Below are 25339 nucleotides of genomic sequence, written 5' to 3' on the forward strand. Positions count from 1 at the left end.
GACATACTTGGCTCTTATATAGATAGAGAATTGCATCATTAGTGAGATATCTTCTGGGGCAGTAGAAGTATCCCACCATTTTCCCAGTGACCTTGGCCACAGACTTCATGTATGTGTTCCATTTAAGATCAGGAGTAAAGGTAAAACCCAGAAGCTTATCAAAACATGGGGCCTCCCCTAGACGAGAGCCATCCATTTCAATTGATGCCAGATGGGGATCAGAGCGTTTATGATGTAGAGATAGGAGCTTGGTCTTAGATGCATTAAAGGTAACCAGTCACCTCTTTCCCCACTGCACCACGCGCTCAAGATCAGAGGAGAGAGAACATCATCATTTACAGCCTTTGATGTGTTGCCATAGATGGTAGTGTCATCAGCATAGATGTCAACGAAAGATTTTAGTATGTGTTTTGGGAGATCATTGATGTAGATCAGGAAGAGAGTTGAGCCCAGTATGGACCCCCTGAGAGACTCCAGCATTAATACTGTGGGCCTCTGATTTCTGCCCATCAACCACTACTCTTATGAGCCTATCTGAGAGAAATGATTTAATGATCGAGAAAACATTTCCAGCTATACCGTAGATGGAAATCTTGTGTAGTAGGGCTTTATGCCAAACCTTATCAAAGGCCTTTGATATGTCGAGAGCAATTGCCCTAAAAATGAAGCCTTTGTTGAGAGATTCGCTAATCCTACGAGATATAGCCGTTAGCACATCTGCTGTAGATTTAGCAGAACAGAAACCATATTGCGTGTCGCTAAAAAGATTATTTCTGTTGAGGTGGTTGACTACTTCTCTATTTATTGTGGATTCCAGCAACTTACTCATGACACACAGGAGACTTATTGGTCTGTACTGAGAGGGAGATGACTTATCACCTGAATTCTTAAATACAGGGCAAACTGATGAGGTTTTCCAGGGTGTTGGGAAGCATTTCTCCTTAAGGCAACGCGTAAACAGTTTGGTAAGTATGGGGGCAAGTTCTGATTGTAATTTTTTTAACACTATAATTGGAATACCGTCAGGACCAGTTGCTCTACTGGAGTCAAGGTTCTTGATTAGCTTGGCCATCTCACGCACAGATATTTGTATGTTGCATAGCGTGTTGTCTGTTATAGGAGGGAATATGAGGAGTTGATGGCCTTCGTCGCACAGGGTAGAATTTGCCGCAAAGTTTTTGGCAAATAGTTTGGCTTTGTCGGATGCTGTCGAGATGACCTCTGGGCCATTGATAATGGTTGGGATAGAACGCACATTTCTGTTCAGGATCCTATTTGCCAGAACTGGTGGGAACCAAACCACTGCTCAGCTACTTTGGATTTAACGGATTGAGCATATAGTTCTCTTGCATTTTTTATTACTCTTTTACAGTGGTTGCTGGCGGTCCTGAAAGCAGCTTTAGTCTTAGTGCATCTATTATGTTGGTTGGTTGGGAAGTAGTATTGTGGTATTTTGTTCCACAGATCGACTGTTCTAGGAAAGAAACTTTGTTCATGTTCAATTTTGGTTTTGATACAGAAAGAAAGAGAAAAAGGAAAATGTTTTAACTATGTTTGTAGCTAGACAAGTTCTACGCTATGAATTTTTGGTATTCTGGTATATTTCTCGAGACATTTCATTACTTCCCATTTTCTAGATGGTGAGAGATGATTTGGCGTCCCTGACGAAACATCTTCCAACAGATCTTATTATTATTAGTAGTAGTAGTAGTACTTGTATTATAAGAAATTTGGCGTCAGAAAAGTATCAACTTATCTGTAAAAAATGTTTATTTACTTTTACTGAATGTTTCACAAGAAAAAGAAAGTTAACAGTTACGAGAAACAAATATTACACATTTTTTTTAAATAAAAGTAAGAATTGTTCACATTGTTCCACATGTTTTCATATAAAACGTTAATAAATAATATGTACTATAATACATAATATCTGTTGGAAAATGTTTCACTGGGGACGCTGAATCCTCCATCACCATCTAGAAAACGGAGGAGGTAATGCAACAATGAAATGTCTTGATGGATTTTCATATAAAATATTAATAAATACAAAATATTATTATACATTTGCCGGAATGCTGAATTTTTTTTTTTCTTTTCTTTTTTTCTTTGTCTTTTCTTTTTATTCCTTTTTCTTTTTCCTTTTTTTTTCTTTTTCCTTTTTTCTTTTCTTTTTTCTTTTCTTTTTCCTTTTTTTCTTTCTTTTTTTTTTTTGGACGGAGGTGGACATAGATCGAAGCTCTGTCGAGCACCTACCTTAAACGCATAGAGAGAGGTGTAGAATTGAAGATAAGAGTTAGGAAGAATTCCTGTGTAGAAACGTAGATACAAGATTAGACAGTACCGTGGGAGAAGTAGAGTTTATGTGTGTACCACATTGAAGTTCACGTGCGGAGATAGCCATGTTGGCTTGTTCGTTTTTTCGTTGATCCCAGGCTTTTGGTCCTGGGCGAAGTTGCACCTTAACACAGGAGTGTGTTTATAAGCAAGAGCCGGGAAAAGAAAAAAAAAAAAAAAAAAAATTGCAATGGGGGTTAACGTTATATAAACTCAATCACGTGACCAACTCATCTGAGTGATGGTCTTTGATTGGACAAGCCAGAAAGGAAGTTGACTGCTACAACCAATCAGCAATGATGTTACAAAATAAAACATATTCAAAATCTTAAGCTGTGAGTATATGCTGCTGTTGCTACAGAGGTTGGCAATATCTATTCTATAGGAAAGAAATTTTATTCATGAGAGAAAAGAAAAGGATTACAGTCAAGATTCTCTGCTCTTTTTGGCTTCCGGTTTCTGTTCCACAGACAAGATGACTGTGATAAGCACAGCATGATCCCCCCCCCCCTCTGATCTTCCTCTTCCCCTATTTTCTTATGTTAAGAATAGCTTTCTTGTCTGCTTGACGATGTCTTATAGTGAACAGCAGAAACCGGCAGTCAAAAAGAGTGGACAATCTTGACTATAACAAGGAAAGTTATTTTTTGTGGTTGAAGCTTGGGGAGGTTTTCCTCTGGGGGGTAAGAGAATCAAGTATTGGAACTCAGTGGCACACCTTCGCTACAATAGAGAGAGCCTAGTAACGTCCCTTCTGTGTAAAGAGTTGTAGGGAAGAGAAGACATCATCTTCCACTAGATTGTGAAGTAGATTTTATAATCTGTCAAAACAGAAAAGACTGCTCTGAACAGCACCTCCGTAAATATGAGTGCAGGACTTGTTGTTGTAGTCAGTTGGGAAGCAGTATCTTGTTCCACATATGGGATGTTCTAGGAAAGAAACTTTTTTTCCTGTTAGTTCAATATTGATTTTAATATAGAAAGAAAGAAAAGTTTGATTATAATCAGCTAACATACTTCATATCTTCCGGCATAGTGCTATCAGAAGCGGTGACAAGGCAAATCAGTTCCTTCGCTTTTTTCTCTCATGCCTATATCTCCCTGTGCTTGTACTCTTAATAAGAAATAATAAAATAAAGAGTATGTGCACAGGGGGGATATAGATATGAGACAAAAAAAAGCGAAGGAACTGATTTGCCTTGCCACTGCTTCCAGTAGCAGTTATGCCAGAAGTTAGGAAGTCTGTTAACTGACTGTAACCAGTTTTCATTAAAACTGTTTCTCTAAAACCGGCTCCCCCCCCCCAAAAAAAATTTTCTTCACAAAAGGACCCGCCAAACATGCATGTTTTCCTCGCATCTACATAAGTGATATATTTTTCTTTTTTTTTTTGTTTACTACTAGCATGGTGACCTGACGTTGCACGGTATTGAATGATAATCAATGAATGTTTCACTCCTATATTTTTATTGTTATCAAAATCGGTGAAATAGACCATTTTTCAATCAAATCAATTAATTGCCTGCTCTAGTTGGGGACCCATCATGGTACACTGGGAGGAAGCTCACATGCCTCCCTGCAGTGACTTAATTCGCAATACATTGTAGTCTATATTGCACTGTAGAAAATCTACTGTTGATTTTATATGATATATATATATATATATATATATATATACTAGCATTTCAGTCCGGCGTTGCCCGGGTGTTTGGATATGTATGTTGAGCAAAAAAAAAAAATAATAAAAGCGGTCAATTTTTGTTTAACTTTGACCCCCTTAGCATTTATTGTTTTGGGTTCAAATCAAGTTATTAAGTTAGATCCATGTCCAAGGAACCTATATCTAAAATTTCAAGTGTTTAGACCCAAAATTGTCGAAGGTGTTTGGCAGAGTTCTTAAAGGTCAAATCGTTGAACTTTGACCCCTTAACAGACAAATTTCTGGACGAAACCCATTTAAAAATCTCAATACCCCTTATGTCAAATTTCGAGTCTGTAGACCAAAAATCGACAGTTTTTTGGTAGGCAAATGTACACAAACAGACACGCACAGACATTTTCACTTTTATAGATATACTAACGAGGGATACCCGACGTTGCCCGGGTGTTTGGAGGTGTGTGTAGTTTTGGGTAAATCCAATAAAATAAAATAAAAAAAAATGTTTTGGTAGGTAAGTACGAGGATCGAACCCGAAGCCTTGAGGCAAAGTTGGAAATTAAAGTGTGAAAAAATAAAGAGTGCGACGTTAACCATTGTGCCACCATGAGATGCTAACAGAAACACGTTTGAACTTAATTACTTAAATTAGCAGGTGCACATTTTAATGACGTCAACTTTTGACTGTGGGGTAGCATTTCATTTTAGTGCGGGAATGCTTTTTTTTTTTTTTCCCCAAGACGTTGGGGGTAGGGGGAAACAGCTCCCCTTGTCCAAATTGAATAGCAATTGTTTGATAAATGGAAAATATTTCCATATTGATCAAAGCTGATTGCTTTCGGACATTTCCGCCGATAGACGGAAAATACAGCCAGAATTGTCGCTTTTATTATAGGAAAAAGACTAATCCACATGCGGCGAGCGACAAATGTTGAATATTTATCTTTGAAGTCGAGCAAATTAAATAGACAGGCGAGCTCCGTTGTTAACTCTGAGATATTGCGATTTATATGTGATATAAAAAGTTTTTAAAAGTTGTGAACCGACTGACCGCTTCTCTGAAAAAAGCATTTTGTAGACATACAGAAAAAGCGAACACACATACAAACACACATACATTTTCGCTTTTATATTTATAGATGTAGACTTAAAATCGACAGAGGATTGCGTAGGGAAATGTACACACACACACACGCTCACTTTTATAGATATATATATATATAATGGCTTGCATTAAAGTTTAAAATACAAAAATCAAGTATCATGGTTCAATTGTGCTCTAAACAGAAACATTAATTTCAAATGCACCCCTGTCATATCAAAGAACCTACTGTTGATTTTATATGCCTCACCTTACTGCTTGCGTGATCATAATAGCTTGAATTAAAATTTAAAATGAAAAAGTCAAGTACCATGGGGCAATTGTGCTTTAAACGCACCCCTGCCATATCAAAGAACCTACTGTTGATTTAATATGTCGGGTTTTCCACTAGTATGGTAATAAAACTTTTCAAATTCGCTTGTGATGTTAGGCCGTGTAAGGTGTAAACTTTGATCAAAATGGCCTGTTCCTTCTTTCATCAGATTATTACAATTATTGATATCTATCAAAAACATTTCGATACAAAACCTATCTAAGAACACTGCCAAGCACATAAGGTACCTTCATGTGAAATTTCATAAAAATCGGCCTAGCCGTTTCCAAGTCCATAGGGAACTCTCTCTCTCTCTCTCTCTCTCTCTCTCTCTCTCTCTCTCTCTCTCTCTCTCTCTCACACACACAAAGTTCTTTTTATATAATAGTAGTGATAGAAATTAATTCAATACTTATTGAAATTAAAAAAAATATCATAGCATAATATAATTTTAAAATCCTATTTACAAAAATTTATTTACAAAATTAAATTCACCAAAATACATTTTTTTTTTTTTTTAACATTTTAATTTCTTAATAGTTAAGAAAAAAAAAAAGAATGAATGAATTACTCTATGACTTTTCGAAATTTGTAAGGAATTTGCAAGCATTTAAGTTGTCGGATAGAAAGTCATTTCATGTATTTGGAAGCCTTTTACAATAATTGTATAAGAGTTTAAAACAACATTTAGCAAAATTAATTATAATTTTATAATAATTTGGTTCGATTAATGAATTAATCATTAAACGATGCTGGAGTAATTAAATTTAACTTTCAAAATCTTATTTAAATTTAAAAAATGATAAAAAAACAAACAGCATAGTTAAAAAAAAAAAAAAAAAAAAATCCAAAAGTATTTGAGATTTAAATTCCAACATTTTGTAAGATGTTCGATTGATTTTTTTGTAAACCCAATTTGTGTGTGAGAGAATATTGGTCTCTTGTTCAGAATTTCCCATATATTAAAAAAAAAAAAAATTAACTAATTAAAGAAAAATCTGTATGATTTATGTACCTCTGACGAAACAAAAAATATCATATTCCAAAAATCACATAAATTGATCAAGTAGTTTTATTTTTAAAAATAAGATCATTTTTTAAGTGATTAATGATTAATGGGAATTCATAGACATTACAACATAAGTCTAGCAAGTATGGCTTATTGTTGAGTTATCTCCCTTTAATTTTAAAGATTCTTTTCAAAACAGCAGGCAAAACTTTTATTACTATTCTATTACTCATAAAACTTGATTTTCTAATGTAGTAATAAAACTACTTGATCCATTTATGTGATTTTTGGAATATGATATTTTCGTTTCGTCACAGGTGCGTACATCATACAGTGTGTGCGTTTGGATTCTTAATCCGGCAGGTGTATTTGATGTGTCTAGTATGTTAGGTAGAAGTTAGTGTTAAGTTCATGCTTGTATGCCTTCTCGCTTCCAGCTAACACCACTGGTTAACCTTATGGTGAAAAGGGAGCAGCTATGCATAAGTCTTCCCTGCCAGTACATAGCCTCTCCATCATCAAGACTCCTACAGTGCTTCCACATTGGCCACACATGAGAACTGGGTACCTTGCGGCCCCAGGCTAAACTTTTAGGAGATCTCAAATTAGTAGGGGACCCCAGAGGTAATGCGTTATGGCCCACCGATGTGTAAACATGCCTTGGCACATTACCAACCCCTACCCCACTGTCTTTTGGGTGCCTTTGGTTGGGTGGAGAATAGGGGAACCAACCCCAAAATCAAACACCACTTCCTTGTTATCACAGCAAAAGGTTAAGAGATGGAAACTCTGATTTCAAATCCTACTGCTGCCTTGCAGTTTTCTTTAAAAGGCTATGGAACCTCATCAAGAAAGAAAAGGCAGAGTAGCGAACACAATAGAGCGACTGTTTACCTCGCTGAGATTACTTTCGGCCAGAAGCTGCAGCCTCCTCTGCTGCCAGTCGTCATGGGTTCGCTCAACTGGACATGAGCATTGGAGGTTCAGAGGGTGTCTATCTGATGCGCAACAGATACTGCACCTAAACTGCACAAGCAATTTTGTAGCCAAAGTGGAAAGTCCTGTGGTGATGGAGTGAGACTACGTCAACACGAGGGATAAAGCACTGAGGCCCCAACAAGTCATCGTCAAGACTGACAGACTGCATGATGATGTACATTGTGCAGTCACTCACACAACACACACACGCTCCCGCGCAAATAAACGAACCTTTATTCATTTCAATTTCCCCGCGCATTTTGCATAAAATAAGTTCTTCCAGCAAAGGCACAATTTCAAATACACCCACACACTTCTCTCACAACAACAAAAGTAAAATGAACATATTTCTGGCGGACGTAGTTGGCAACAGTATCACGTGATACAAACAACCAATGAGAAAATTCAGAAGATTGCTTTTTTAACAGTTTTCCAAAAACCAAAATATCAGCAGTAGCAATCTTGTTCTTGGAGACGACCCAAAATGTATAAAAATGCATCAAACAGTCAAACACTCTTCTAGAGTGAATACAATTAATTCATTTCGTTCATTCAGTCATTTCAGTCTTCTTCCTTTCTTCTCGCTCCGACGACGCACGAGAACATGCCTCTTGTCTTCTCAACATTGTCACTGCCAAAGCCGTCAACACCATGATTACACACACCATGCGGACACTCGAAAATCACTTGTGCTCACACGCATCCATTCTGTACATTTTCTAATTAATAACACCGAATTACTTTCCTCATGGGACTTTTAAGTAAGGCGCAGGCGCACTTCGTTAGATAAAACACAAAGTTTAAAATAATCTCCTTATTTTCACACAGGACTTTAACCTTCTAAACTCCTTGATTCCACGAAGGACTTTCATCTAACATTCTAATCATAATGACTTCGAAAGAACTTTAACCGATCGGATCTTTGTTTATTCACCTTGTTTTTTTTTTGTTTTTTTTTTTTTTTTTTGAAAAATAAATGCGGTTCATTTTAAATCAGAAAGAGGTGTCATTTTGTTTCATTCTTTTTATTATTATTATTTTGTTTGGGCAAAGAGATTTCATTTCACTTAAACTTGCACCCCTACCCTACAACATCATACAGATCTTTTCTTCATTTTTTTTTTTTTTTTTTAATATTGGAGCCATTCTGGACAAGAATTATTTTACAAGAAATTAAGAGAAGATGGGCAATTTGCGAAAGCAAACTTCTGACCAACGCCGGATAGAACCAACAAGTAAATAAAGAAGAAAAACTATCGACCCTTTTTAAACACTGTGACGAATAAGTCAGTGAGAGTTATTGCCCTTGCGTCGAGTATTTTCAATACTAATTAGTTTATGAATCATCCGTTTGGTGGCAGGCCAAGCAAGTGGTCGACATTCTTAATCAACCTCACAAAATATAATTCGAGGATATTTCACCCTTGCGAAATTTTTTTTTTAATTTCTCCCCTCAAACAGAAAACGACATATTGGTAAATGTGTTTGCCTTATATATCTTACTGGCACATTATTAACACCTCGAAAGCTTTAGCTTTCTGCCTTACTAACATTTACTAAACTGCTTTGCTTTAAAAAAAAAAAACAAAAAAACAAGTAGCAGAAAGAAACTGACGACGTTGATATATATCTGATAAAGTCAGGCCTTTTAAATTTAACACAAGCTTTTCTGTGCTAACATTATTAATATTGAATTAATAATAATACTAACCGTAGGAAGCCTATATTAGTGCTTCTTTTTATTTTATTTATTTATTTTTTTTTTTTTGTTAATAATGTCAGTCAGTGTTGATCGGGAGCTCTTTAATGTTCCGTTGTCCAGTGATAGTGAAACCGGAGATACCCCGACTTCGACGTTAACATCTTCCTCATCCTCAAATAATTTGTTTTCCTCAATTCTGGGAGGATCTTCTAATATTAGCAACTCTATCATCTCAACCCCGGGCAGCATGAAAACCACAGAGGATATCACCATCATCAGTGACACACGTAGTGAAACTTACAGGTAAGAAAAAAATAAATAAAAAGATGGAGATGGTTGATGGTGGCATGAAGCGGACGTTTTCGACAAAGAGTGAAATTTAAAATCATCTCCAATGTCTACCGTGCGTGGGGGTTTATTTATTTTATTGATTATGCCTAATAGAACTATTGAATTGATTGTGGTGCTTATGCACTTATGTTACCGTGCTTTTTTTTTCTTTTTTTTTTTTTTAATAGTATTATTTTCAATTTAAATCCAATATTTACGATATCTTTTTTTATTAAATTGTTAGGTGAAAGTACAGAATAATTACAAAATCCCTTCCCTCCACATGTTAAGAATGACTTTCTAAATAATGACGTTATTATTTCCGCACGGTAAAATAAGTACATTTAGTACAAAAAAATTTTTTTTTTTCACGAGAGTACACAGCGTAGTATTACCCCCCCCAACCTCTCCATGTTCACAACAGCTTTGAGAATAACCCCCCCCCCCCCAACCTCGAAAGCCATTCTTAACATGGGGAGGTTGGTAGTGTTTATACTCTGCTGGGTACTCTCGTAAAAAAAAAAAAAAAAAAAAAACTTTTTTTTTTTTTTTTTTTTTAACTAATCTCATTTCAACTTTCAACAAAAACTATTTTCAGTGCTTGTACAAAGAAAGACGACATATCAAACAAGGGAGATAAATCGGGAAACAAGGAAGATTTATGTTTTATTAAATTGTTAGACAAAATAGTGACAAACCACCCTCCCCTCTCCAACTTTCTAAATAACATTATTTCAGCGCGACACAAAACGAGCATGATGAGTTACCATATTATTTACTTTTGAAATCATTACTCTTGGGTGCAATATAAAAATCAATAGAGTATTTGCTCTATAAATATGAAATCTGCATAAATTAAAATATATTTAAGCGTATATTACGACCGGGCAACACTGTGCGGCTTGCTAATCATATACTTTGTTTATCAAAATTGAATTCAAACGATTAAGGATATTTTAAATAGGCTGGCACAGAGAGTAGATGTAGTGCTGTTTTTCTTTTTAATGATTTGAGTCGCTGTTATCAAGGCCAACAGCCACTCGAGGATAATGAGTTGAATCGATTATCTGTTCAATGACGAGTAATGATTATCGGAATGAACAAAGACAAGTTACGTATGGGGAAGGGTTATGACAAATCTTTATTCACTTTGGATTCGATGACGACCAAGTTGTTGTTTGCAGGGAAGAAGTTCCACGTTGGAAAATAAAATTCCAATATCAAATTAGGCACAGGACCATCAAAATATGTGTGTGTGGAGGGGGGAGTCATCCTTTGACTATCTGACTCTATTACTTGACTCATTTTTGACTCGTTCGTTCAGACAGTTCCTTTCATGGTTTCGCCATTTGCTTATGACGTTCATTTCACCAGTCACCACAATACCACATTTACTTTTTGATCTATATTTAAAACGGATTCACTAAGAATTTACCCTCTGACCCCACGCTATCAAAATAGAAAAATAAAAAGATTTGGGCATTTATTACTATAGACAACAAACCAAAAAAGTGTCGAAAAAGAGAACTGTATAACAAATAAAGGCAATATTAATTACTCTTCTACCTACCTGGATAAGTTATTGGTGTTTTTAAACTTGTTTTTTTTTTTTTAAGCATTTATGTAATTTGAAACACAAGCAGTGCTAAGTTAAGTTAAAACGACAGCAAAATGGCAAATATGAAGCCATTGATTTTCTTTGAGGTCTTGATAATCGCTCAAAATTCGAAAATGAAACGTAATACTGATAGAAATTCGCGAAATGTCACTGTGACATTTATTTATTATATATGTTTGTTTTTTTTTCGGTTTGTTTTAGTGATAAATGCGTTAAGAATTTTTTTTTTTTTTTTTTCTCTCAATCTATTGACGTGGGGGAAAAAAAACAGACTATAGAATGAGGGTGAGGGAAGGATCTTTTAACTATAGCCAAAAACATTAAATAATCATCCAGTTAATGATCGCATAGAACAAAATAGGTAAATATTTTTTTTGTGCTTGCGTAGCTCAATAATGATGCTGTAAATCAACGCATTTCGGGTGAAAACATTATGTACTTAGGTGTCATAGCGAAATTAGTATAAATTTCAAAAATTACGAAAACTAATTCAGTAGAAAAATAATGAGAAAAAATAGAATTTATCGAAGTATAAGTTTTATCGTATGTTTTAATGTGGAAGAGTTATGCGACCAATTCAGTATGACAAACTAACTTATCTTCCCTTGACTTGAATTAAGGGTCTGCCATTTTTAAAAACACAATCTCAGAACGCAATCGGTGCGTGATGTTTTTTTTTTTTTTTTTTTTTTTTTAAATACATCTTGCATATGTACAGGATCATTTTTCGTAAATTTTGGAATTCATACTAATTTCAACATGACATGACGTGATAATGTTTTCGCAAGCACTCTATTATTTCCTAAATGGATGGATACAAGAATAACGGGGAAAAATACTTTTTTTTTTCCAATGCAATCAATGCAGTGCACTACTGCAGTGGAGTGCACGCAGTATATTAATTTCTTATAATTGATTTATTTATATTGTTGCATTGTATTCGTTTGCCATTTTTTTTTTTTTTTTAAGTCACGCGGATATTTTTTTTTATTATTATTGCCTATTTTACGCAATTCCAATAATCCAGAAAATATTTTTATTGGGAGGGATAATGTAAATTTCATCAATGTAAATAAATCAGTGTTTTTTGTACACTAGAAAGTAGCAACTTCAGCATGACCGTCGTATCTAAAATTAGAATCCGTGTTTATAAAATCCCTAATTAGTAAAAAAAAAAAAAAAAAAAAAAAAATTATTTCGGTAAAGTTTTACGATGTGCCCCAGCCAGCGTATTATAAAAATCGCAACCTCCCCATGTTAAGAACAGCTTTCGGAATAAACACCCTCAACCTCGAAAGTCGTTCTTAACATGGGGAGGTTAGGGGATGTGTTTATTCCGAAAGCCGTTCTTAACATGAGGTGACTGGGGGTGTTTATACTACGCTGGGGCATGTCGTAAAAATTCATAATTTCCCCTAATGGGCTATTTCTCTTGTAAAAATAACGTTTATAAGTAATAATTAACTATATCGATATCCAATTATACTTATTAAGTATAATTTGATATCGATATAATTAATTTTACACTTAAAAAAAGAAAAAAATATTTTAAAAGTTGATTATTAGTTTTAAATTATTTCATGGTTTTTATTAAAAATTCCATTTTTACTTAACTTTTTTTTTTTTTTTACTGAAAAATAAATATCTTTACGATTACTGTTTCTACTTCACTTCCGGTTACTCCTTCGTTTTTATTGATTTTTTTTTTTTTTACAGTATTTTTTGTTTATTAATTTGTTAGGTGAAAGTACAGAATAAAGAGGGGCTTTTCTAAATAGTAACGTTATTATTCAAAAAACAAATTTCTTAACACAGGGAGGGGTAACCGGAAGTAAAGTGGAAACCGTAAGCGTAAAGATAACTGAAAACATTTTTTATGTGAGTCTTTAAATATATTATGATGATCGCTTGGTACAAAAGAGAAACAGTCTACTTGATGGTGACTTACGGTTATGACTTCCAGTCATTTTGTTTACGTTAATGACTTAAAAAAGAAATGGTGATAGTTTATTCAGAATCGATATTTATGCTGAAAGACTAATAATTTCTACGAAATATTATTATTATTATTATTATTTTGTAATGCAAATAGTCCACAGATGAGTAGATAATTCAAAATAAATAGTTTTTGACTAATTCGTCTGATTAGCCAATTTTAAATTAGAAATTCGGGGTTTAAATTAAAACCCACGGAGGTACGAAAAAGTTGTCAAAAAAAATATAAATATATAGCAAATAAATGTAATCAAAATGTCTGTCTTTGAAGTCTCGATAATTAGTTCAAAATAAAAAATCAAACAAACCCACCTAATAAATGTTATTTATTGGGTGGGTATCTACCAGCATTTTGTTTTATTTCTTATTTTGAACTAATCATCGAGACTTCAAAGATGTAAAGAGACATCGCGGTCATTTTTTTTTCCGGGTAGCGCTCAATATTACTTGTTTTTCGAATCGAATAAAATTTTTACCGTAAATAAAAACATTAAAAACTTACTCAGAAAAAAGTAACTTATCTTGCCTTTGATAACATTTATTTGATATATATATATATATATATATATATATATATATATATATATATACACACACACTTTGAGGTATTGAAATGAATTAGATTACAAGTGGGTGAATCTAATGTTTTCAAGTCTTATAAAATACTAGGAAATATTCATAAAAGACAATCCCAGCCAAATAAAATGGCTGAATTTGAACATATAAACGAAATATGAACATATATATATATATATATATATATATGAAAACTTTTTCGTACCTCTGTGGGTTTTAATACAAACCCGAGATTCCTATTTACTTCTTCTCCTCACGAGAACAAAGTTAGGGTCGCTTTTAATGAGGGAAGACCCAGCCCCTTCAAAAATGGGCTCTTTGGGTTGGAAAATAAATTAAAAAAAAAAAAAAATACCTCGGTTTTAGAAGGACTTCTATTTCACTGACTGAGGACAGAATAAAATAAGTGCAGCAACTGCAGCATCAGGACAGATACTACACTTTGTTCCTGGCCAAACGGCCATGGATCGAATTTGTGCAATAAGTTATTTCTTTATTATTATAGATAGTTGAAGATGATCATTTCATATGTGCTTTTTATAGGAAGATGCTTGATATCCGGTTCAGGTATATACTATATTCGCTATGAGTTATAATAAAAAATATTTGACTTTTAAAAAATCATCATTGAAGAGTGCTTATCCTCAGACACGTGCATACTCATTCACTTGCATGAAGGTAACTATGCGGTCATCGGACCGAATGTCATGAGATTATGACTGTAAAATCAGAACGGGTTAATTTTTTTTTTTTTTTTTATACACACACACACAAATGAAAATGTGTGTGTGTGAGAGGGGACACTTCTTAACCTATATACTCAACAATTTTTTTATCTATACAGTTGAAATTTGGTATATAGTGCATTCGGATATGTGGAAAACTTTTTAATCGGTTTTCATCCGGAAAAAAACGGCTGCTAAGGGGTCATTGGATTTTTATCTGTTTGTCAGCTGTTTCACGAATGCACATGCGCGAATCGTTCACAATGACAGCTTCCTTATGTTAAGAATTAGTGTATTTAAAAACAACCTCTATCTGTGGTCCTAGTCTCTTTCGCCATCTTGAATATACTCTTGTTTTTTTTTTTTTTTTTTGAAAAAGGGAGGTACTTTCTCCTGAAATTAATCAAAGTTCCATACCACCAACGGACTTAATATACACCGGACATACCAATAACTTAGTTGCAAATAATTATGTAATAAGAGGAGTGATAAATGAATAAATAATTAGACATTTCTCTACTCGTACATGCCCGTCTATTTGGGTTTCTTTTCCTCTTGTGACTCCAGTCCTTTCCGCATTGCTCTCTGCTTTTAAAATTTCCATATATATTCCTTACCAGCAATGCTTCAAACAAACTACCATTTACTTATTTTTGTACCTATTTATTACTATGCCTCCCCACGGGACAGAGTTAGACACCAGGGTCGTTTTTTAACGTGGAGAAAAGGTACAAAAATAAAAATTGTCTCAGTCGTGAAGGATTTCTCCTCCACTGAAAGAGAACAAGAAATGGAAGTGCAGCATCTGAAGAACAGATACTACACTTTGATCTTGTCCCGAAGGCCAAAATGAACATTATGGAAATATTTGTTTTAATCGCTTATTAAATAAAAAATGGCTTCATTTTAATAATTTTTTTCTACATACCTAATTAAAAAAAAAAAAAAAAAAAAAACAGCACTTAACTGCAGTTCCACGGTGTGTCCGATAATCATGTTTTTTACCATCACATTCATGTATAGGATTATTTGGTTACTTTTATCAATAAAATTATTTGTACGGTCAAGATATGACATATTATCAATGACGTGCAGAGGCCCTTAAGTGTGTATGCTCCACTGCTCCAGTTGCTCCACCTTCATATGTTGGGCTTGGCTTCTTATATCCGGATAGGTCTCGTTAGTTGTGGCCGAAGTCTAGTGATGATGCGACGCGTTGATTGTATGCCCTCAAAAAGTAGAAGTCCTAGTACTGATTAATATTATGAGAAAAGGAGGTAGCCTTGGCACTGTATATTTTATTTCGGTATTTACTCATTACAGTGGTAGAGTTACGTAGTATTTAAAAATATATCCTTATATTATGTTTGTTTCATCTCCCGAAGGATCTTGTCAGGCTAAATTGAAACAACCGTTTTTGTGTAGCTTACTTGTCATAAGTATATATTATACGATTACTACTACTACGCACATATTGTGTATAAAAGAGATTATGACTCATACTTAATTTGTTTTGTCATGAATATGGAACTGTATATATTTCACTTTAAAAAAATTATGAATTATTATTAGTAAATGGAATCGAACCGAATTAAGATAAAGCTTGAACAAATAATGGACTTAATATAAGTGCTAAGTTTTATTACGTTCATCGCAGTTTCGTTTGGTCTATCTGCAGTTTCATCGTACCTATCACATTATCGTTATTAATTGATGCTAGTCGAAGATTCTTCTAATGACCGGACATACCGTGGAATTGCGGTTGAAATAATTTAAAACTAAAGACCATTTTTTATTATTCTAAAATGATTATTTTCATGCTTATGCACTTATGTTACCGTGCTGTTTTTTTTTTTAATAGTACTTTCGAGTTTTACGATATCATTTTTATTAAATTTTTTAGGTGAAAGTACAGAATAATTACAAAAAAACACCCTCCCACTCCATATCTTAAGAATTGCTTTATAAATAACGTTATTTCAGCACGGTAACATAAGTGTAGAAGTACCATTTTTTTTTTATTAATGAGTTGAAAATTAAAAAAAATGTATATAACTTTTTTTAAGAGATTTTTCTTTTTACTTACCTCCCACATTAAAAACCTTGTCCTCGTGGGGGGGGGGCATGAGGACAAGGTTTTTAATGTGAGCTCCTCCAAAAAGAGGCAACCTGGATTGGGACAAAAATTTAAATTACATGGTCTAGTAAGATTCTTATTCACTGAGAGGACCGAAAAGATAGTGTGGCATCAGAAACACTTTGATCCTAACCAGGAAGTGTTCGTAATAGTCATAAAATCTAATTGCAAATAAAGTTTTTAATACTACCATGACATTTTTTGTGTGTGAGTTTCTATAGTATTTTTTATTTTTGAGCGATTACTGAGACTTCCCAGATAACCGTCTCATTTCTATCTTGTTCTAACCTACTACTTGGCACTGCCTATGTTTCGAAGTAAATAAATGCTTTAAAATAAGTTAAAATAAAAAAATACTCAGGGAGGTAGAAGAGTTGCTTATCTTGCCGTTGATGACGTTTATTTCTTAAAGGCACGTTTTCGTTTTGTTATCTATACTCAGATATAGTATACTGCTGAATGTTTTAGAAAGTTCGTCATCACTTTAGCGTATTTTATTTATTGCTTTATTCAATAAGTAATTCCTGTTTAAATATTATTGTGCGAGAAACGAGGAGAAAAAAATTCATTCCTTTTTTTCCTCTGGACGAATGAATGAAACTGACTCGATTAAAATCAATACAACAGGTGACGTCATCGTGTTGGGCCGTTCGGAAAATCCAACTGCTATTCTTTCATTCCGAATACGGTATTCCTTTCGTTTCGGAAAATGAATCTGCTATTCCGAACACACTATTCTTAATTTGGTTTCCATGTTTAGTCAATGGAATTAGACGTTCTAATTATGCAATTTTTTTTTTACCAGTATATTTTTGTTGTTCTAATTTATTTATTTGCTACGACTTTGTATGTTTATTTATTTATTTTTTAATAATACCGCAGTCATTAAAAACATTATTGGGTATTGATTGAGATTGTCGGACTGACTTCCTCATCTTGGTTGTTATTGTCACAACGTTTCGGCCGTTTTGCCCTCCGGCCTTCGTCAGGTGAACGGTTTGTTAGGAGTCTCGAACCCAACCCTTTATTATTATTATTATTACGGGGGTACCATGTTCGGACTCCAGTTAGGCTTTGGGACATAGTTGCTGATTCTCTGTTTTTCAATGTTACTTTTTCACTGCCTTCGTTCAGGATTGAACTCAGCACCTTTGGGTAACTGTAAAATTTGATACAACGTCTATGACCACCGAGTGGTCCTAGGCGTTGTATCAAAGTTTACAGCCTAGCTGGAGTCCGAACACGGTACCCCCGTAATAATAATAAAGGGTTGGGTTCACCTGACGAAGGCCGGAGGGCAAAACGGCCGAAACGTTGTGACAATAACAACCAAGATGAGGAAGTCAGTCCGACAATCTCAATCAATGAAAACAACTCATCTCAAAAATACAGACAATTACTATTATTGGGTATGTTTTACAGTATACAACAAACCGAAAAAGCGTCAAGAAACAAATATATAACAAATAAATTGGTTCTTCTGCGTTATTGTGACGAAATTCGAAAATTGAAATATTGAATTTTAGGTGAAACCAACGATATCTACTGCAATACTGCATTGTCATGTCGCAGTAATGAAAATATCCAAAAATTAAGAAAAACGATAAGATAGAAAATTAATTGGTGGACCTGAACGAGCCCCCGACCCCCACTGCCATAAAAATTCCTTTTCACGTTTTTTTTTTTTTTTTTTAAATTTTTTCTGCGGATGATCATCGTCGATAACAGACTTAACTTTCATATTAACAGGAAAATTTTTTTACGAAGTTTATTTAATGACGTTTAACGTGGGGGGGGATATCGGGTTTGTTTTACTGTACACATAGATTCGAAAAAGTTGTCACAAAACAAATATATAACAAATAAATGTTATCAAAGGCAAGATAAGTTACTTTTCTACCTAACTGGATATGTTTTTAGTAGGCACCGCCAAAACTGGGGGGGGGGGGCAGGTAAGTACTTTTTGACGGACCGTCTATTTAAAAATCTACCAAAAAATGAGATAATTATCCAATCAATGCGAAATTTTCAGCGATTATTAAGAGAAGAATGAACTTTATAACAGTGTACTTATTTTTCATAAACAATATTTATATATATATATATATATATATATATATATATATATATATATATATATATATATTTTTATTTTTTTTTTTTTTTGCTTACAACCCCCTTGTTTTGAGGGGGTTCCAAATATGCTTAAAATAATCATCTGAAACTGAACAAAACATTATGTTGTTGTAAGGGATGGGATTATAGATTTAAAAACAAAAAACTTGTTTGCATACCTTATTTTGATGTCTGAATATCAGAACTTCGATTGTGTTTAATTATCCCGCTTTTGAGTTTTGAAGTGTGAAATTCGGTGAATATGTTAAGTAAAATAGTTAATTTAAGTTAAGCAAAAGAAAACAAAAAATTTTGGGTTTGTATTACTGTACACATAGATTCGAAAAAGTTGTCAAAAAACAAATATATAACAAATAAATGTTATCAAAGGCAAGATAAGTTACTTTTCTACCTAACTGGATATAATTTTCGTGTTTTTATTACATTTAAAATGTTTATTCAGCTCGAAAAACATAGCGTTTACCGATGTATTGGAAAATTCAAAATGGCGCCCGACTCTCTGTTTAACACGGTAAGTTTGGGAAAAGGTGTTATAAATAATAAACTAGACAAAATACTGTTAGAAATTCGCTCAATATATGTTACCGTAACATAACTTGACATATATTCGGTGATTTTTTTTAATAGTGTTTTGTCTAGTTTATTATTTATAACACTTTTTCCCAAACTTACCGTGTTAAAGAGAGAGTCGGTCGCCAATTTGAATTTTCCAATACATCGGTAAACACTGCATGTTTTTCGAGCTGAATAAACATGTTACATTGAATAAAAACACAGAAAATATATCCAGTTTGGTAGAAAAGTAACTTATCTTGCCTTTGATAACATTTGTTATATATTTGTTTTTGACAACTTTTTCGAATCTATGTGTACAGTAATACAAACCCAAAACTTTTTTAGTATTTATACGAAAAAAGCCATTTTAAAATATTTGATAAATAAATTAGCAATTTCTTTTTAGCGAGCCGAATAATGCATGACTATTATTAAACAGGGCATGCTTTGAAGAATTGATAAAAAAAAAAAAATAGATAAATATTGTGCCCTTTGTGTTAAAAATATCATTATTTTTTCGATCAAGTTTGGAAACCTTTGCTGCCTTTCGACTACGGTGGACCAAACGCGCTGAAATAATTTTTTTTATTCTGCTTTAAATTGCTCCCCTCCCCATTTTGGAGAGCCTGGCCCCCCTACACATGCACATTAAAAAATCAAACTCATACAAATGGTCACCCATCTGGTACTGGCCGGCCTCAGCGTTAATAATACATTGAAATTTTCGTCACTGAAAAATAAGTTTTTTTTTTTTTTTTTTTTTGCTTTTTGGTCTTCCGTAGTTTGCTTTTTATCAAGTACAAATGTAAACAGTAATCAAATCGACTCGAAGTAACTGGTTGCTTATATGAATAAGTGGAATTATTTAAAATCCAGGTACTTATATTATAATATTTTTGCATATTCTCATAGAAAATCACCTTAAATCTTAGACAAGAAATAAAAAATTAATTCTTTCAAAAACCTTTTTTTTTTTTTTTTTAACTATTTATATACGTTTTTTGTACAAAACAAAAAATGCCAATTGTTAACTTTTGGGGAAAATTTAACATTTAAAATTTAATTAAAAATAGTAGAAAAAGTTTTACATTATTCTGCTTTCTATATAATAAAATTCAGGGTTTTTCCTTACTGGAAAAAAAAAAGTTACTCAGAAATAATTGATTTTAATAAATGTAATTTTGTTTTAAAAAACAACAACTTGATTTTTCGGCCATTTTTGGCGGTGCCTAGTTTTTAGTGTTTATATTTAATGTAACATGTTTATTCGGCTTGAAAAACATAGTGTTTACCGATGTATGTATTGGAAAATTCAAAATGGCGCCCGACTCCTCTCTCTTTGAGACGGTAAGTTTGGGAAAATGAGTTATAAATAAAAAAACAGACAAAATACTGTTAGAAACTCGCTCAATATATGTTACCGTGACATAGGTTGACATATATTCGGTGGGGTTTTAACAGTGTTTTGACTGTTTTTTTATTTACAACTCATTTTCCCAAACTTACCGTCTCCGAGAAAGAGTCGGCCACCATTTTGAATTTTCCAATACATCGGTAAACACTGTTTTTCGAGCTGAATAAACATGTTACATTAAATATAAACACTAAAAACATATCCAGTTTGGTAGAAAAGTAACTTATCTTGCTTTGATAATATTTATTTGTTATATATTTGTTTTTTTGACAACTTTACCGAATCTATGTGTGCAGTAATACAAACCCTATAAAAAAAAAAAATTCCTGCTCAAGTCTATTATTGACGATAATTTTATGGCGGGGGAGAGGGAGGGGCAGCTCATTCAGGTCCGCCAATTAATTATTAATGAAAACAGGGTGCATACTGCATGTCTATAATTGGGCCGAGAAAAAAATTTTTACAAGAAAAATCTGAAAAAAATCTTTATAATGTACGTACTTGTCACTGCATGAAGATGTCATATTCCAAATATCACGTAAATCGATCAAGTAGTTTTTTGTTTTTTTTATTTAAGAAAATCAAATATTATCACATGTTTTAGCGAACTATTCTTTATTCTTTTTTTTTTTTTATTATTTTTTTTTATTTTGCAAAACTCAAATTTTTGCTAATTGTCTTTGTCCACTCAGTGATAACTAGGCACGGGCAAAAATGGGTGGACAACGATAGGGGGGCCTAGTTTTGAAAGCCGATTTATCATAATTTTTTTTTGTAGGTTTCCGACTACTTTTTAATTGCATTTGAAAGATTAAGGACTAAACTTAATTTCCAAAAGCAAAATAAATATTTGTACACGTGAAAAAAAAGAAAGTTATGAAAAATGTTTTCATAGCGAGCTACTCAATTCAGCTAAATTTTGAAGTTAAATAAATTCATTGCAAAAAATCCTTTACAAAATAAACTAGCGGGGAGTACCCGGCGATGCCCCGGGTGTCTTGAGGTTTTTTTTTTGTTTTTTTTTACACAGTGATCACCACTTATCAAGGCCCGGAAGCCACTCAGGGATAAGGGTTATTGTAAGTACATCACGTTAGTGAGGAGATTTTATGAAGTGTTTAATTAGGGGGGCGGTTCATTAGGAATTTGTTAACATTAGACTTGAAGATATCCAAGTTGTTGTCCGGAGGGAAGCAGGCAGACGGAACAGAGTTCCACAGGCGTGCAGTTCTAAGAAAGAAGCTTTGCTCATGAAATCCGCGTTTTGATTTAGGCACAGATATAGAGTGGGGGAAATTTTTCACAGTGGATTCAGCTAGACGGGTGTTTTTCGTGAAAGATTGGCGAGAGGGGACCAGGGATTGGAGTTCAGACGAGCACCTGCCATGAAAATAACGATAAAACAAGGATAGGCTCGCAACGTCTCTTCTGTGGGAGAGGGGTTGCAGGGTAGAGAAAAGGGCATCCCCCACTAAACCACGAAGTCTATTTTGTACTCTGTCAAGGCATGATAGGCTGTTTTTGGCAGCTCCTGCCCAGATATGGCAACAGTATTCCATCCTTGGCCGTACTTGGCTTTTATATAGATAGAGAATTGCATCAGTAGTGAGATATCTTCTGGAGCGGTAGAAGGATCCCACCATCTTTCCTGCGACCTTGGCCATAGACTTGATGTACGTGTTCCATTTCAGATCAGGAGTAAAGGTCAAACCCAGAAGCTTGTCAAAACACGGGGCCTCACCCAGACGAGAGCCATCCATCACAATTGATGCCAGCTGGGGATCAGAGCGTTGATGATGTAAGGATAGGAGTTTGGTTTTGGATGCATTAAAGGTAACTAGCCACATCTTCCCCCACTGAACCACGCGCTCGAGATCAGAGGAGAGAGAATCCGAGAGAACTTTGTCATTTACAGCCTTTGATGTGTTGCCGTAGATGGTCGTGTCATCAGCATAGATGTCAACGAATGATTTAAGTATGTGTTTAGGGAGGTCATTGATGTAGATCAGGAAGAGAGTTGGGCCCAGGATTGACCCCTGAGGGACTCCAGCATTTATATTGCAGGCCTCCGATTTTTGTCCATCTACCACTACTCTTATGAGCCTATCAGAGAGAAATGATTTAATGATTGAGAAAACATTTCCAGTTATACCGTAGCTGGAAATCTTGTGAAGTAGATCCTTATGCCATACTTTGTCAAAGGCCTTTGATATGTCGAGAGCAATTGCCCTAGAAAGGAAGCCTTTGTCAAGAGATTCACTAATCCTGTGGGATATAACCGTCAGCACATCTGCGGTAGATCTTGCAGAGCGGAAACCATATTGTGTGTCACTAAGAAGGTTATTCCTGCTGAGGTGGTTTACTATTTCTCTATTTAATATTGATTCCAGTAACTTACTCATAACACAGAGAAGACTTATTGGTCTGTATTGAGAGGGAGATGACTTATCACCTGAATTCTTAAATACAGGGCAAACTGAGGAGGTCTTCCAGGGGGTCGGAAAGCACTTCTCCTTAAGGCAGCGCTTAAATAGTTTCGTAAGTATGGGAGCAAGTTCTGGTTGAAGCTTTTTTAACACTATAATTGGGATGCCATCAGGGCCAGTTGCTTTACTGGAATCTAGGTTTTTTATTAGCTTGGCGACCTCATGCACGGATATTTGTATGTTACCTAGCTTGTTCTGTGTTATAGGAGGAAATATGGGGAGTTGATGGCCTTCGTCGCATAGGGTAGAATTAGCTGCAAAGTTCTTTGCAAATAGTTTGGCCTTGTCTGATGCTGACGAGATAACCTCTGGTCCATTGATAATGGTTGGGATAGAACGCACACTTCTGTTCAAGATCCTATTTGTTATTTGCCAATACTGGTGGGAACCAAGCCGCTGATCAGCTACCTTGGATTTAACAGACTGGGCATATAGCTCTCTTGCATTTTTTATTACTCTTTTACAGTGGTTGCTGGCAGTCCTGAAAGCAGCTTTAGTCTCAGTGCATCTATTACGTTGGTAGTTATGGAAAAAGTGATTTCTGTGCGCGATAGCAGCAGCACATTCTGGGGAGAACCATGGCTGGCTGTTAGGTTTTTGTTGGAATTTTTTAGATGGTATGAATTGGTCTATGCCTACAATTAACCATTCGGTCAGATCTGATACTATAGAGGACACTTCCTTTTTAAACATGGAGTGCAGAGATAAATCAGATATGAATGTACGGAAGCTATCCCAGTCAGCCATAGAGTATCGGTATACAGTACGGTGGAGGGGTACGTCTGATGGCTTCTTACATTTTGTTTTTATCTTAACTGATACGACGGAGTGGTCGGAGGATCCTAAAGGAGAATGAGCGGTACATGAACATAGCTCAGGGGAAGTTGAAAGAAAAAGGTCTAAGAGGCTTGCATATTGATTGGGTGTATCGGGCACACGGGTGGGTTCGCGAACAATCTGAGTGAGGTCATAAGCAATGGCAAAATCATGACAAAACCTCCCCTCATCATCTGTCTTATTTGAATGGGTTAGCCATTCCACGTTATGGACGTTGAAGTCACCACAGATGTGGATGTTAGCCGAGGGATGTGAAGACATTATGTGGTCTATTTTCTCAGATATGCTCTTAAAGATAGTAACTCCGCTGTTGTGGGGCCTATAGAGGGCAAATATAAATACAGTGGTGTTAGCAAGTGCAACCCTGAAGCACATATAGGGTAAATTAGGATCTTCTCTAGAGATATCCCTGCCACATGGGAAGCCATCCTTAATGTAGGCACATATTCCATGCCCATGGCGATCTTGGGAGTCAGATTTAGCTGTTAAATTGGAGTATCCATTAATTATGAACTCATCTAGGGAAGTGGTCGGCCCTATTCCAGTTTCACATAGAAATAATATGTCCGGTTTCGTCTCCTGTAATTGGGTTTCAACCTCTGGAAGGTTGGAACGTAGACCCTTGATATTGGAGAAGGAGACCTGGTAGTAGGGGTCTACGATGGAAGATGGGGTTCTAGGTTTAATCGAGTTTTTATTCTGGAGATATTTCATGTTGAGGTTTTGGGATTTGTGGAATAGGTCGGCATACTTGGTTAGAGCAGTACAGAGAGGGAAAGTAAGAGAGAAAAAGACAGGAAAAATTTTTTTTTTATTTGTAGCACACGAAAAGGTAAAGCCGTAACAATTACCCACTAGTATGGCATCGAGAGGCCCCACCAGAGACTACTGCATGGTCCAGATCCACTCACCAAATGGCGATACAGCAGTCCCAGTACTTTGCGCCTGCTGATAGGACAGCCTCCTTAGTGGTTAATCCAAGGTTCGGGTCCCTGACTATCAGGCGGATAACGTCAGCCCAGACAAAACGTTTACCTCCAGCACCCTTACTAGTGACATGGCAACAAGGACAGACAAAGACAGAAAAATATCCGACATCTCAGACTACTGGTCACCAAGTAGTACCGACCTTTAAGCAGCTTTTTCTTCACCCTTTGTCAGAAACATCACTCATTGAATGAGGACTGAATGACAAAATAGGAGAAGCGAGAGTTACTGGAGCTGCCGATAACACATCCACTGTATTATCTACTCTCCATTTTAAAAAAAAAAAAAAAAGGGGGGGGGGGAGAAAGGGGAATGGGTACAAGTAACTTATATCTAAGTAGTAAGTCCGGTGCGAACTTAATAATTCATGACACTTTTGGTGATAATCTCCCCTCCCATATTAATGGGTGGAAGTTTGTCGGTTATCTATCTCGTTTGAATCATTAAA

The 25339-nt window shown here is 34.9% G+C and overlaps 1 protein-coding gene across 2 annotated transcripts in view; it reads left to right on the top strand.

Moving 5' to 3' along the window:
- Positions 1 to 8716: 8716 nt before the first annotated feature.
- LOC145265506 (short coiled-coil protein B-like) overlaps positions 8717 to 25339 on the top strand; it is a 63342-nt gene continuing 46719 nt past the window's right edge. Inside the window, exon 1 of one of the 2 annotated variants that reach the window (XM_080121406.1) lies at positions 8717 to 8868. In XM_080121406.1, the coding sequence (XP_079977532.1) occupies positions 8732 to 8868 (137 nt within the window). In that variant the 5' untranslated portion in view covers positions 8717 to 8731. Of the gene's footprint in view, positions 9399 to 25339 lie in introns of both variants that reach the window. The other variant, XM_080121405.1, reaches the window with a different exon arrangement.

This window comes from Euprymna scolopes, chromosome 40, assembly GCF_053919585.1.
Source record: "Euprymna scolopes isolate OS-2025 chromosome 40, ASM5391958v1, whole genome shotgun sequence".
Lineage (NCBI taxonomy): Eukaryota > Metazoa > Mollusca > Cephalopoda > Sepiida > Sepiolidae > Euprymna > Euprymna scolopes.